This window comes from Anneissia japonica, unplaced genomic scaffold (genome assembly GCF_011630105.1).
Source record: "Anneissia japonica isolate Jap-2015-1 unplaced genomic scaffold, ASM1163010v1 scaffold2999_len715162_cov194, whole genome shotgun sequence".
NCBI lineage: Eukaryota > Metazoa > Echinodermata > Crinoidea > Comatulida > Comatulidae > Anneissia > Anneissia japonica.
The window spans coordinates 620,385-634,262 of record NW_022754077.1 but is presented as its reverse complement, the minus strand read 5'-3'; the positions used below and the strand labels follow the sequence as shown (position 1 = coordinate 634,262).

The 13,878-nt window shown below is 33.5% G+C and overlaps 1 protein-coding gene across 5 annotated transcripts in view; it reads right to left on the bottom strand.

Annotated features, from left to right (window-relative positions):
* The window catches only part of LOC117123035 (probable phospholipid-transporting ATPase IIB), a 45,749-nt gene that overhangs the window by 295 nt on the left and 31,576 nt on the right, over positions 1-13,878 (bottom strand). For all 5 annotated transcript variants that reach the window (XM_033268839.1, XM_033268842.1, XM_033268840.1 and 2 more), the window contains 5 exons: positions 6,536-6,600; positions 5,186-5,406; positions 3,834-3,942; positions 2,629-2,890; positions 1-2,489 (listed from right to left, as the gene is read on the bottom strand). The exon at positions 1-2,489 is cut by the window's left edge and continues 295 nt beyond it. In XM_033268839.1, the coding sequence (XP_033124730.1) occupies positions 2,353-2,489; positions 2,629-2,890; positions 3,834-3,942; positions 5,186-5,406; positions 6,536-6,600 (794 nt within the window). In that variant the 3' untranslated portion in view covers positions 1-2,352. The remainder of the gene's footprint in view (positions 2,490-2,628; positions 2,891-3,833; positions 3,943-5,185; positions 5,407-6,535; positions 6,601-13,878) is intronic.

Sequence of the window (13,878 nt, the reverse complement as noted above, 5' to 3'; positions counted from 1 at the left end):
AAATATTGCATACCAAATTACAGTAATTATATATAATAAAAAGTTAAATTTCAGGACGACAGTATAAGGATATAAAGTAGGGAGTGAGCTTACATGCAGTGGCAGTGCTAGTGGGCGAAAATGAGGGGTAATGTAAAATTTTAGGGGGAAATATGTTTTCCCATATGACTTATAAAATCACAACATTAATGGATAATGCTTCTAATGTGCTTGTTATTTTTATTAAAATGCTTAGTAATTTATTACAAGTGTAAAAAAATGGCCAGTGGCCTTGAAATGACAGACTGACTGATCGGAGCAATTCATTTTGTTAGCCAATCTCATAATATTCATTTTTCCAGCAAATGAATTTGTACAGAATGAATATTGTAACACTAAAATATGGAAAGTAATTTAAACTAGGCCTAAATAATTGAAAAATAAAAAATAAACAAACATTTAGTAAATATTGAATTAAAAAATGAACAATAAATAATAAATATAATAAAAAAATAAAATAACAAAACAATAAATAATAAGATTTAGAATAAAGAGCAAATATTCACTGAAACATGTACAATTCATTAGTCGACAATTTTCATAAACTATACCGTTAAGCAAGGTGTTAACTTTTCAGAAACCAAAAACTTGAGCACTGTAGTAAAAAAAGTTTGTAAAACAGATTGCAACAGACAGTGGAGACTGGTCCAAGATTTCTCTGGTCTGTAAACCTTACATTGCATGAATAACGGGTGTTACATGTTACACAAGGTTGCAGAGCTGCCTAATTTCCAACTAGTATTTCCTCTAGTGCTATATGAATCTTATGACTACTCCATAAGATATTTAATCAGAAATACATATGATAAGTATGTATTTTATTACACAGTGTATTTACAGAGAACTCTGCAATAGCCAATCTCTCAAAGTGTGACTATGTATTCAGCATAAGAACATTTTACATTCAGTTGCACCTAGCTATATATACACATAAAGTCAATATTTTGTGTGTGCTTTACCCAGACAGCGACATATAATATCAGATTTTTGTTAAACACACCGGACAATGTTTGGTTTTTCATTACTGTTTCTGTAAAGGTATATCAGTAAACACGGAAAAACTTGCTACCTTTACCATCAGACCATTTCAATCTATTAAATACCTAAAAGGACAAATCATTTTTTTTTCTAATTTGATTTAATCTCCCTATGAAAAAAATCTTCCACAAGACAAAATTTTATTAGAGTCCCTGTACATAAAAAATACTCCAATAAACATAACAAAATATCTACCATCGTTCTTAAATATGTATATATATTATATCTACAGCGAAAGTAAAAATTATCATTTACATGTATTTTTTGTCAGTTTTAAAGAATAAGGAAATAAGAGAATAAAATAATAATTGATGGGATTTATTCCATTTATCATCCAAATATGAGCAACTTGTCAGTTAAAGGATGTGATGCTCTATATAACTCTCCTGTGGGTCACAGGGGTCACAGGATTCTCCCATAAATCCACATGGTCTATGCACTCCCACTATCAATTAAAAAAAAGGCCCCAATTTTATTTATTTTTTGATCTTAAAAATGCTAGCTCATGCTCTTTGAATGCTCCCCCTAGCTCCAACAGTGCTAGTCCCAGGTTCAGAGATATTGGTAGGCCCCTAGAATGCTGGTCCCTAGTTCTTGGAATTACTGGCCCTGGTTCTCTATTGCTAATCAAAATTCTAGCCCTGGTTCTGAATAGGCTAGCCTTGGATTTTCAGTGCTTGCCAAGATTCTCATAAAGCTGGCCCCTGTCTATTTGAGAGTTTACCAAGGTTTATAAAATGCTAGCACTAGTTTTCAAGTCCTTGAATTTCAGAGTGATTAGTTTAACTTCCGACAAGGAAGACTTTTACACGAAAATATTTTTATTCAAACAGATAAACAATGAAACCTACAGACAAGACAAATTCAACTTCACATGTGAATTAAGGAAGTTCATATTTTGTAAAATCAAGGCTTACAAAACCCATACACAAGACTGTATATGGTCATAGCAACACCAAGTGTTGATTCAAACAGTAGATTATCATTGTTTATCGTTAGGCCAGCTAGATGAGGAATAATTAAACATTTTTTTGCTAACGATTGCACATCCAATTACCTAATTACTATTAGGCTTAAATATTACTAGGTCTATACATGTAATTTCAGCCTGTTGGCTGCATTTTCAATTTTGTACGTAATTTCATGCCTAAATAAATAGATTTCTCACCACAAAGAAAATTGCAGACATAAAAAAAATTAATTAATCAGATTAACTTTTCAGAAACATCATGGCTCCATCGTAGCTGTTGTTCTACAGCCGCTAAAAATTGCTCATCACTCTGAGAGCTTGGAGTAACTTGGCGGACTGAACTTCTTACGAAGGTACTTAAGAATGTAGAGCGGTACGCAACTGAACAAGGTTATCACGGTCACTTTCCACCAGAACGGCCAGGTTGTGATGAATTCACGATCTGAAATTAACGAAAAACCATGAAAATATAAATCTAAAGATATGCTAATAATCATGACACTTCAGTAATTTTAATAATTAGAATCTATCGACATCTTGTATGTTTATGAATAAATGCAAAAATAAAAATTAAAACTCACCAAAGTATTCATCGAATATAAATAAGGAAGCGACGTAGATACACAAACTTAGTAATTCAGCTACCACCATCAGCCAATGCCACGTGCGTATCGTCAACGCAACCATTAATAACTCGGTGATGATTAGCGATGTGAAAGAGATCGCAACGATGTGAATGAACTCCCCACTGAACAGCCAGAGAGCGCCATACATGATGGCACCCCCTTGAAATATACTGATCAACACCCAAACAAAGAACATTTTGAATGATAACTCCCGACCCTTAGAAAAAAAAAATTAAACAACAATAAAATACTATTGCTAATTATAATATAAATATTTATAAAGCGAACAATCAACCTTTAAAAAGAATACACTGACAGCACTGATTTCACGTTTAGATGTTAAAAGACTGCTTTTGATTAAATAACTCAAGTTCCTAAAGGGTGTGTTTCCTCTGATAAACACAAAATAATCAATTTTTTAAATCCGTTTTTTTAATGAGTACCAGACAGCCTGCTGGTGTTGCAACTGCATTTTTTATTTTTTGAAAATCAGTTTTCGTGACGGAAATTACGTCACCATTTTGTTTATACAACACATTGTTTTCCTAACTATATAGTATAGTATCTTTCTCATTCCTGTCATGATGACGAGGAGTAAGATACTATGTGGGGGGAGAAGGCAAATGTTTTTGGCTGTGCTCATCGGCACAATTATGAACGACGACCAAACGAGGATGGTAGGCCCAAAAGAGCGGAGAGTCCTAGGCCCAATATCCCCCACCCCCACAAAATAATTACAAAATGAATTTGTCACAAACTGGTCCCATTTCTACTGCAAGAATTAAAGCGATTTTTTGAAAAAGCAATTTTTTGAAAAAGCAATTTTTTGAAAAAGCGATTTTTAATCGATTATTTCTTTCCAGTAGAAACAGGCCCAAAGACTTCGAGAATGGAGTCATTGTCGATCTCTTATCATGTGACACCATCATTTTAACTTCAACAATATTTTCTAATTTCCAAAGAGTCAATAATTTTCCATTATTATTATTATTGACTACAGCACTGCATCATTGCCTGCTTATTATATATTTATATTATATGTCATAAATTTCATAAAATGGTTAAATTAAGGACACTATAGTCGTATGGAGGAAATCCACTGTAATGTAATATTTACATATTACACATATCCCATATATGGTAATAAATAAGGATTATACCTTTAATAAATCTTTATACAATTCCGGGTAGAGCATAGCTGTTTCTGGTGTAACATCTTGGTCGAGTACAAGTAGAAACACGGGTAGCATAGTGTAAGCCGTCACATATCTAGTGAAAATGATAGAGATGCTCAACATACAAAGATAATGAATAAGGAAACTAAAACAGGTTGAAGGAAATGTGATATCCTAGTGATAAAACTGCAATGTTTGATAAAACAAAAAACAATGCACAGATTCCTTTAGCACTATAGAATCAACCCATTGATTTAATATTACCGTGGCTTGTATAAATATGTCGTTTATGCACGTTGAAAATTTACACAAAATGAGGTCTCCATATTGTAGCAATGTAATTAATGTAATTACTTAAAAACGGTGAGACACAGAGCTCTGCAATGGCGTATCATCACCTCCCCCCTAGAAAATTACTAGTGCACCCCAGTCGTCCCCCACCCCAAATTCATGGTCAAGTAATTAAAAATCACCTAAAATCACCTTATTTTGCAAATTTACACCCCTTAACTGAACATCAAGCCCCCGCTTCATCTTCGCGCCCCCATCTGCACCCCTATTTCAAGACACCACTGGAAATCTGTGCTTAAATATCACCCCATTACTAGCTACCATCACTTTCTTTTGTGCTACTATCAGGGTCCCCTCCCCCCAATTAATACTCCTAAGGTTACTGAAAATACTTTCAATTCCAAGTTATTCAGGAACCTCAAAAACAGAAAACGAAACATATAAAAATAAATTACATCCTAATACTGAAACTTAAAAAAAACATGAGGCTGACGCATAGGCCTATATATATATATTTAAATTTGAGGAGTAAAGCCCAATTATCCATTATACTTAATGTTGTATGTTTGCACTGTTTGTTAGCCATTCCGACTCGCTATATTACATTTGTTAGTGTCAGTCATAGTGGTCATAGTGGTAATAAAGTAAACAAGTAAACTCCTTACTCACTCACTGCATTAAATAGGGTGTGGTGAGAAACCAGTTTACTTGTTTACATTATTACCCCTACGACTGACACTAACTATTTTAATTCAGAGAGTCGGAATGGCTAGCAAACAGTGCAAACATTCGATGTCGATAATGACCCTGGAGGCTTAACATGCTCAGTAATATAACATGAGAACATTGTTAAACTTTATGATACTACCATAAATATTATAATTTGAATATGTCACATGTCTGTAAATGATATGTGTAATATTTAATTTCCTGTAAAGATTGATAATATTTTTTTTTTCTTTCTCGGTGAGTTTTTTCTTCTGTATCAATATTTATTCATTGCTTTTTTTTGCATTGAGCAAATAATTAAATAAATTAAAACATACCCAACTGTCAAAATTCCCTGATAAAGTGCAACAGATGAGAAATAAAATACGGACGAGAAAATGGCCTGCATTGTTGAGATGATCAAGCCACGATGCATCACGAAATGACTAAGAGCAGCCGAACGCTTGTAACTATTGCGTCCATGAACTATCAATAGTGGTCCCACGTGCTTGAATTGCGTGATGGAGAAGTCGGCAGCCAGTGACGCCTGTTTCCCTTCCTGAAGGAGACAAATTGGATAAATGGTCATAATTTTCGTTAATTGGTGGCCTAAAATTCCTTGACCGTTTGGAGAAGATTTGATTTTTAAGCAATCTTATCCGACAAAAATTATATTTTCTATAATTTAATTGTTGCTATAAACAAAAGTTGGATGACCTCGACCTTGTTAATTTGCAAAACAAAATTATATAATTATGAAGACTCATTATATATGTAGAGCGAGCGAAGGCCACTGATAATTGGGGGAGGATTGGTGGAGAGATTAACCATTCCATTTAATATTTACATGACTATCTTCGTAGGCAGGGATTCATTCACTACTCTATCTGTACACTTAAAATGAGCCATTTATACTGTTATCAATTCTGAGACAGATAATTTCTGCCACTGGTAATTGGCTGCAAAAACAGCCGTACACAATGTGTACTGTCCTCGGCAACCATGGGGACTAGTGCATTCTTAGTAATGCAGCTAAATCGGTGTCAGATCAGTTTTATAAAGTTTATCACAAACCATTTGGCAAATGCGTTTTGTACAATGTTTTGCAAGCCTGTCACAGCCGATATATTTGTGTCTTTACATAACAAAATTGTATATACTGTATACTGTAGTCTCTTTGCTCACCTGCCTTCATGACAAATTGAAGATTTTCTACAGAAATTCTTTATTTTTTCCTCAATTAAATAAATATAATATATGCATTTATCAATATGATCATTGAATTGTTTATGATCACATTCTTTATGACTACACAACAGGATCTTGGGGAGCACCTTTTTTTTTATAAGCTCAATTATTTTATCTGAAACACTACCATATATATTTATTATTATTATCAATAAAAGACATTGATTATTTTCTCATCTACCTTGATGTTTTGATCTGAACCAATTTAATTAGCTAAATAAGAAAACAACATTTTATTCCAATTTTTTTCCCCTGCCTCATCATATGATCTTTCAAAAATAAAATCTGCTGAAAAAGGTAAAATAAAATCTCGCCTTTATACTCCTGATTGGAGACAAACGTTGATGAAGTGTCTTGGCTAAGGACATATGTAATTTGACTAAAGTATTCAATTCGAACCCGCGGCCAAAGTTCAAAGAATGACAAATTGTATAGCTCACCTTTCCAACGATACCAATACCAACATTAGCTGCTTGGATCATACTGACATCATTTCCACCATCACCTGAACAAAGACAAAAACACCGTAAACAATGGGGGACTTAGTTTCCCCCAGGTTCTTACCAGGGCTTTGGCCCTGGAGTGAACAAAAGAGGGGAAAATGCTTTTTCTTTTTTAATTACTTTTCTTGGACTTAGTTTCCCCCAGGTTCTTACCAGGGCTTTCTCCCTGGAGCCTGTCATAAACTGTCAGAGCCGCTGTCAGACAGCTGTACCACTCCGCCCCCTTCCCTCCCCTGTCCCCGGAATGTACAGAGTCATGACTGTTGTCTACAGAGAGCTGAGTCATAAGACAGCAATGAAATCGATTGTGCAATGATAAACACTCGTATAATATCACCTAATGTCATCCTTAGCCTAAAGGCATCTATAATCACATTTGAATTCTCAGCTTTATGACAAGTCACCAGGAAGACAGAGAGGAAATGGTTTCAATATCAGTATACATCAAAGGAGAATGTAACAAGATACAGTTTAAAATAACACTCAAAATGGAACATCTCCACCACATAAATTTTTAAAATCTTTAGGTAAAACCTTGATATTGCAAGGCAGGTGAACAAAGTTCCAATAAAACATAATTTAATATTTTAAATGGAATTTGTAGGTAAAAGTAACACTAGGAAGTTGTGAACTACATCTGGAAATCAATGAGATTTAAGTTTTGGGAAACGGATTCCAGATGACTAAATAAAAATACTGTATCTGTGATTAAGTTCGAACAGCAGTACAAATTGATAAAATAGGCCATGAGAGAGAGAGACACACAATTTGGCTTAACTTCTCTTGTCAATTTCAACTCCTTTGTAGGATGTCATTGTGAGGCATCTTGTCTTTTTTGTTTAATATAAGTATTTAATAACAATACATAATCTTCTAAGATTATGTAACTATCATTTATGTACTATATTTTATCAGGCTTATTAATTGTTTTCTTTTACTATTTATTTTGTATTGTGTGGAAAAAGCAATAAAACAAATAAAACAAACAAACAATAATGGCAATATTTGAAAATATCAAAACAACATAATGGTAACAACAATAATACAGTACAGATTTGTGGACAGTTTTCATTAATGATCTTTTAATGTTTATAATAATTGTCATAATCAGAATGCAATTATAAAATAATAATAAATAATTATAACTAATTTGTATAGCATGGAAAAAAGTAGCAAGCAAATGCCAGTAATATATTAGGTATAAGATGACTATTTACAAGCCACCAATGTGGTAACATAGCATCTGTGCCTCCTTGAGTCAAGGGTCAACTCAGAGGTGTTGCCCTACATGCCCACTTGTGATTTTCTGTAGGCTGTGACACATCTGTTTTCTAATATGATGCATGCTGCGGTAGTCTTACATGACCAGACTAAAAAAAAAAATTCCAGTCATAAAAACTAGACTATTGACACAGTTTCTATGATCTGAAGTCTCCATTCAATGGTAAGGGCACATAGAAAAAATTATTAAATTATCAACAAAATTGATGAGGGCGGGAGGTTTTTTTTTTGATGTGTATAAGAGACAGGATTATACCCGGGGATTCCCGTGTGCATGAACAGAACGAACATGACATTGGTTTTCGAAGTGGCAGATGCACTTAACAACTGCCCTGTGATCCAATGGCCTACCTAAAACTAGGCCTATATTCCGGTGAAAAAAATCAGACATTACTTGAGCATCAAAACGAAGGGAACACCCTAATTATAGTTATAGAGTAGGCATAGGCGCCTAGGCTTTGGTCTTCACCTCTAGCTAGGCCAGCATTTGGCTAAACTTTCTTTCTTGATGTCGTAGGTTAGTTTTTGCCCAACCAATGCAATCAAACACATCCATCACAAGGAAGCCGCCCACTTGTAATGCATTATGTAATGAGTTATTTTTAGCAGCGAGAGTCCCTGTGGAATGTGAGTCTACACGCTGTGAATTAACGATCCGATCAGCCTACTGGGCGGGTCTCTTTACGGACGGACCGCTGTGTTGTCTACTTTTAACCGCAGTTAGCGAGCTGTTTATTTTTAGCGACAGTAAACAAGTTTAAAAAAAGGGCTTTGCATTTTCAACCCAATGTCTGATCTAATCAATTGGAAGAGTTTATAGTCCGCCGAGTTCGGAGCCAATTCCTTTATATTTTGTGAGCATTTGTTTTTTCCAAAGTTGTTTTTATGCAGTTAAAATAAATGATGCAACAAAAAAAAAATGAATACATAAATAAATAAATAAAGATAAAATTATTCCCGCATCAATATTTCCGAAATTTTTAACGTGGGCGGGAGTGATAATCTAATAAATTTTTCTATTTGCCCTAAACCAAAGGTAATAGGTGGATATCTTTCCACAAAATCAGTGGGTAATTCATAATTATCAACATTTCAAATTTGTTTATTGTTGTTGTTTTTGATGTTATTATTATCACCATTATTGTTATTTAAAAAAAATTAATTAATTTAATTCATAACATTGTACATAAAGTGTACAAGGAGTTTTTGATTTAAATTATATAACATTATTTCAGGAAATGGTACATAGGGAGTTATACAATCTGCAATTACTGTACAATATTATTATAAATGTAGTAAAGTGCTATATTAATGTTATCTTTATAGTATCCTCATGATATCACATAGCCTGCCTCATTTTCTGGTAATTTGACATGACCCTTTCTGTCAAATCATATTGCAATAAGCTATGCCAAGAATTTCTAAAACTCAGGATTATAAAAGTCCTGTAATAATTAACAAGAAGCATGATTTCTTTATATGGTCTGGCAGTTTAGTAATTGCTATGAGCGCCAAGTGACACTCAGTAGAAAGCAATCGATTTTTGCCAATTAGAAAAGGAAATTAAAGCAGAACAAGGAATGGAGAAGAATGAATCCAAAATTGACTAACATGAAGCATAAGAAAATGATGATGATGATGGTGGAATGTTATTCAAATTAATTTTATGTTATCAAAATCCATCTTGTATGTAGCAGAGCTAAATTACATGAGTAGGTTTTAAAATAAAAAATTATACACATTATATTTTTATTGATATATGTTTATTATTTCCCTTCATATCCATTCAACAGCAGGTACACTTGCCAGTTAAAGGATGGAATGATGCTTTATAAATCAAGTCCCCTTTTTGAGGCCTAGGGAGTGGAGTTGTTTTGGTCGTGAGAAAAATTCCTGCTGTGACAGGAATTGAACCTATTACCCTGGGATTAGAAGGCAAGCACCTTAACCACTAAGCCATTCAACTCCACTCACTATTTATTGCGTCAAGCTTTGGCCAGACTATCAAATTTCATTTTGACCAAAAACATGTGACATGCCTAAAGTGGTCATGATGACATCATATCATGACCATATATAGGCACATCATGACCATATATATGCACATCATGACTATATATAGGCACATCATGACCATATATAGGCACATCAACATCATGACCATATATAGGCACATCATGACCACATATAGGCACATCATGACCATATATAGGCACATCATGACCATATATAGGCACATCATGACCATATATAGGCACGTCATGACCATATATAGGCACATCATGACTATATATAGGCATACAATAATTTTTTGCCACATACAATTTCGTAGTCGGAACAGGGCTTTTCTCTGCAAGCACAAGAGATTTTATTAAGGTTCATTCACACTGATCCTGAATTTTCGAGATCGAAAAGCTTCACCGAACCGATCAGAAAATTGTATCAGTATGTAAGAACAGGGACACTGGCAAAGGCATACAGTGTATTGGAAACACAGTCTGAATTTTGGTTCGGATCCAGTGTAAAATTAGCTACTATATACCTCCGTTGCTTAAAAATTAATTTATTAATTGAGTATGATGGAGCCATTATATGGAATACATTATAATAATATAAAATATGGTATGCTACTTCATTAGATGAAAGAAATCCCTACAGATTTGGATCCAGTGTAAAATTAACTACTATATACTTTCCTCGTTTAAAAATTAATTTATTATTTGAGTACGATGGATCCACTATATAGAATACACTGTAATAATATAAAATATGGTATGAAGTAGCTACTTCATTAAGTACAGACAAGAAATCCCTAGAGGATTCGAACACAAGACACCTCCAATCACAGTTCAGTTCCTCCACCCGATGAACCAGACACCACTGTCCTGGGCGTACACAACTGGCATTTTGTTGTAATTCATATAACTGCTCACAGCAGTAGAGTAATAAATTTACTTTGACGAAGTAGCAGTTGAAAGACTATACTTTATTTTATGTCTACACAAGATTTTATTGTAAACTGTTGTACTTTATTAGACTACTGTAATTTATTAGACCATGGCATTGAAGGAATGAACTTGTATTTCAATGCTGACAATATGTCACCCCAAAGAATTCTCATGGAGAATTAAATATATAAATAATGTTATATTGTTACTATATTCTTGTTCTGCAAATGGGTTAATCACACAATAGAGAGTAAAGGACACCATAATTTTAATATGTGAAAACTACTACAGGGTATAAACTACCAAAGCAAACAATTGCGTTATCTTGGGTAATAGAAAATTGTAATTTTTATTTACAAATCTGGAATTGGTATAATTAGTATTAAATTCATAAAAGGGGAAATGATTAGATAGTTCTTGGTTATTTATGATCCATACAAAATATGGAATACCAAAACTACAAACTCCATGGTATAATTATATACCTTATATTAGGTAGCTTTCGATTTGTGCGACGACGCGATGCTAGAACGGAATCACTCATGCGTGATCGTCCTACGTTCTCTGCATACGCACATTTGACCAAATTGCGTTCCAGAATCTACTCGACGAGGTGACCTTAACGTTCTCGCATGCGCAGATGACTTTTATTGATGTCATTATGTTCTACGTCCTACCGTCATCCTGCAATCAGAAGTTCCCTATTATGTAGACGGACTATCACACAAAAAACACATTTTCTGAGTTACTTCCCCAAAGGAGTAGTACCTTTTGCATATAAATAATCTAGATTATAAAAATTTAGGTAAAATCCTTGAGGACAGATAAAAAGGAGCACATAATGGAGGTATACTGTATCTGACTATAGCATAACTATCAATATTGTTAGCCAAGCTATAGAGAAAGCCAAACCGGTCCCTTGTTGCAAATCGTGTTTCAGAGAAAATAGCCGAAACATGCTGAAATGTCAAAATTTTAAAAATCTATTTGATTGTTCCAACCTTTATATATCTATACATCATGATATGCTGTTGTTTTCCCCATTTTCAATGTTGAAACAACATTTTTTAACAATCTGGTGATGGCTTCTGCCTGAGAAATGCCCAAAATCATAAACATTGAAGGCTGATTTCTCAAATATTGTTCTTTAAACAGCTGTATGTTTAAATACTAATAACTTCATAAGGAAATGTCAGATTTGAATGACACTTTTACCATTTTGTAGCTCTCCTTTTCATCTTTAACTCTTTACTGATAAATAAAAATCAATTTTTGCGACCAGTGACTAGTTTGGCTTGCCTTTGCCACACATATACAGTACAATGGACAAGACATTTCATTAGTCCATAAGAAAGCTATTAAATCTAATGTTTTTCAAACTTTAGTACTTATTTCTACTGGTTAAGAGTTATTTAAAGGTGTTGCTATAGCAATGGATAGGAAGGATTCTCTGATATTTCTGGGATCTGAAAACAAATCAGTATTTCATTATTATTATGGTGTAACGTCAATCGACAGGTTATTTCGTGTATTTTACCCAACAACTAGTACATGGTGACTTGCCATAAAAATTACAATAAATCAAACATTTGTGAATTCCAACCATTATTTGTTATTTACATTTATGATTTAATGGAATTTAAAGATTTTAAAAGTTTGGTATTTTCCTGTGACATGTATATCACAGAAAATCAGAAAGGTCAAACAAGGTTTAAAAATAAATATTCTTTACAGTTGTTTAGGCCAAAAAAACAAAAAACATTTGGCGGAACACCTGTGTGGTTGACAGAAACGTTGGGTATGATGATAATCAGTAGGCCTAGACTGAAAATGCAGAAACCCTGAGGCTCTAGAACATAACCCCCTTGTTCCCACCCAAGAATGAGGCTCATGCTACCTCTTATGAGGAAGGTTACCCCTTATGACATCAGCACGTCTAGAGGCTACATAATGTAACACAGCTAAGATAGCTCAAAAAATTTAAATATTCCGTTTGGGCCAGCTAAAATTAGCGCTGCTTTATGAACAACTTCATAACCCGTCATGTTATTATGCTTTGCATTCTGCAGAGCGTGAAGTTCATCTTAAAAATTAACTTTAAAAAGGTGTCATAAATAGAAAAATACAAGTATATAAGCTAGTCATTCTAGCTCAGTTGGTATAAAAACAGTAATCTTAGGGTCAGATGCAAAATGGGGACAATGTGTTTTTCTCAAAATATTATTTTTATATTATATTCAGTTTCTCAACTGCACTGAGTTATTTTATGTATATATATGATTTTAATGTGAATAAAGATACCAATATATATATTTTTAGTTATGTTTCTTCTATTCTTACTGATCAAGATTTGGTCATACCAAACTTACTATCATGTGATATCTACAAATAATTGTGTACTGCACAAAACTCAAGAGAAAATCAAGGACTTAAGGGAAAATACTGTATTAACAATACAAAAACACAGATTCAAGATGTATCTTTGATTGACAGTACAAAAAGATCCATTATGTACAAATGCTAGCAGGCAGCCTTAGCCTGGTTTTTTATGGTTCATTGGCATCTGATCTCTTATCAATGATAAAGATTATAATCAACAAGTAACACTGAAAACTGAAAAAAACCCTACCTTTTATCCCACAGCGAGTGGGTGGTCTAAATTATAAATACCTGTACTTTATTGTAATGGCAACAATTCAATTTGGAATCATGACTTAAAAGACTAACCAGGTAATTTAAACAAACTATTATAAGACAGTTTTCAAAATTTCAGACATTTCTTGTTGACAAAGTACTGACAAGAGTAGTTGTCAATTGAAAAAAAAAATCAATTGAAAAGTTCCACTGTAATTGCATTAGCTGCATTTCTCATGATATGGGTACATCACACACACTCATAATTACGGTCTCACGATATGGTTTTTCACACGCACGATGCAATTTGTTTATTATACCAATAATTGAGAATCATGGAAGCAAGAAATATCTTTAATTGGAGTTCATAGAGCTTTAATTATTTTGAGATTATAACTCAATGGTTGAAAGGAATAA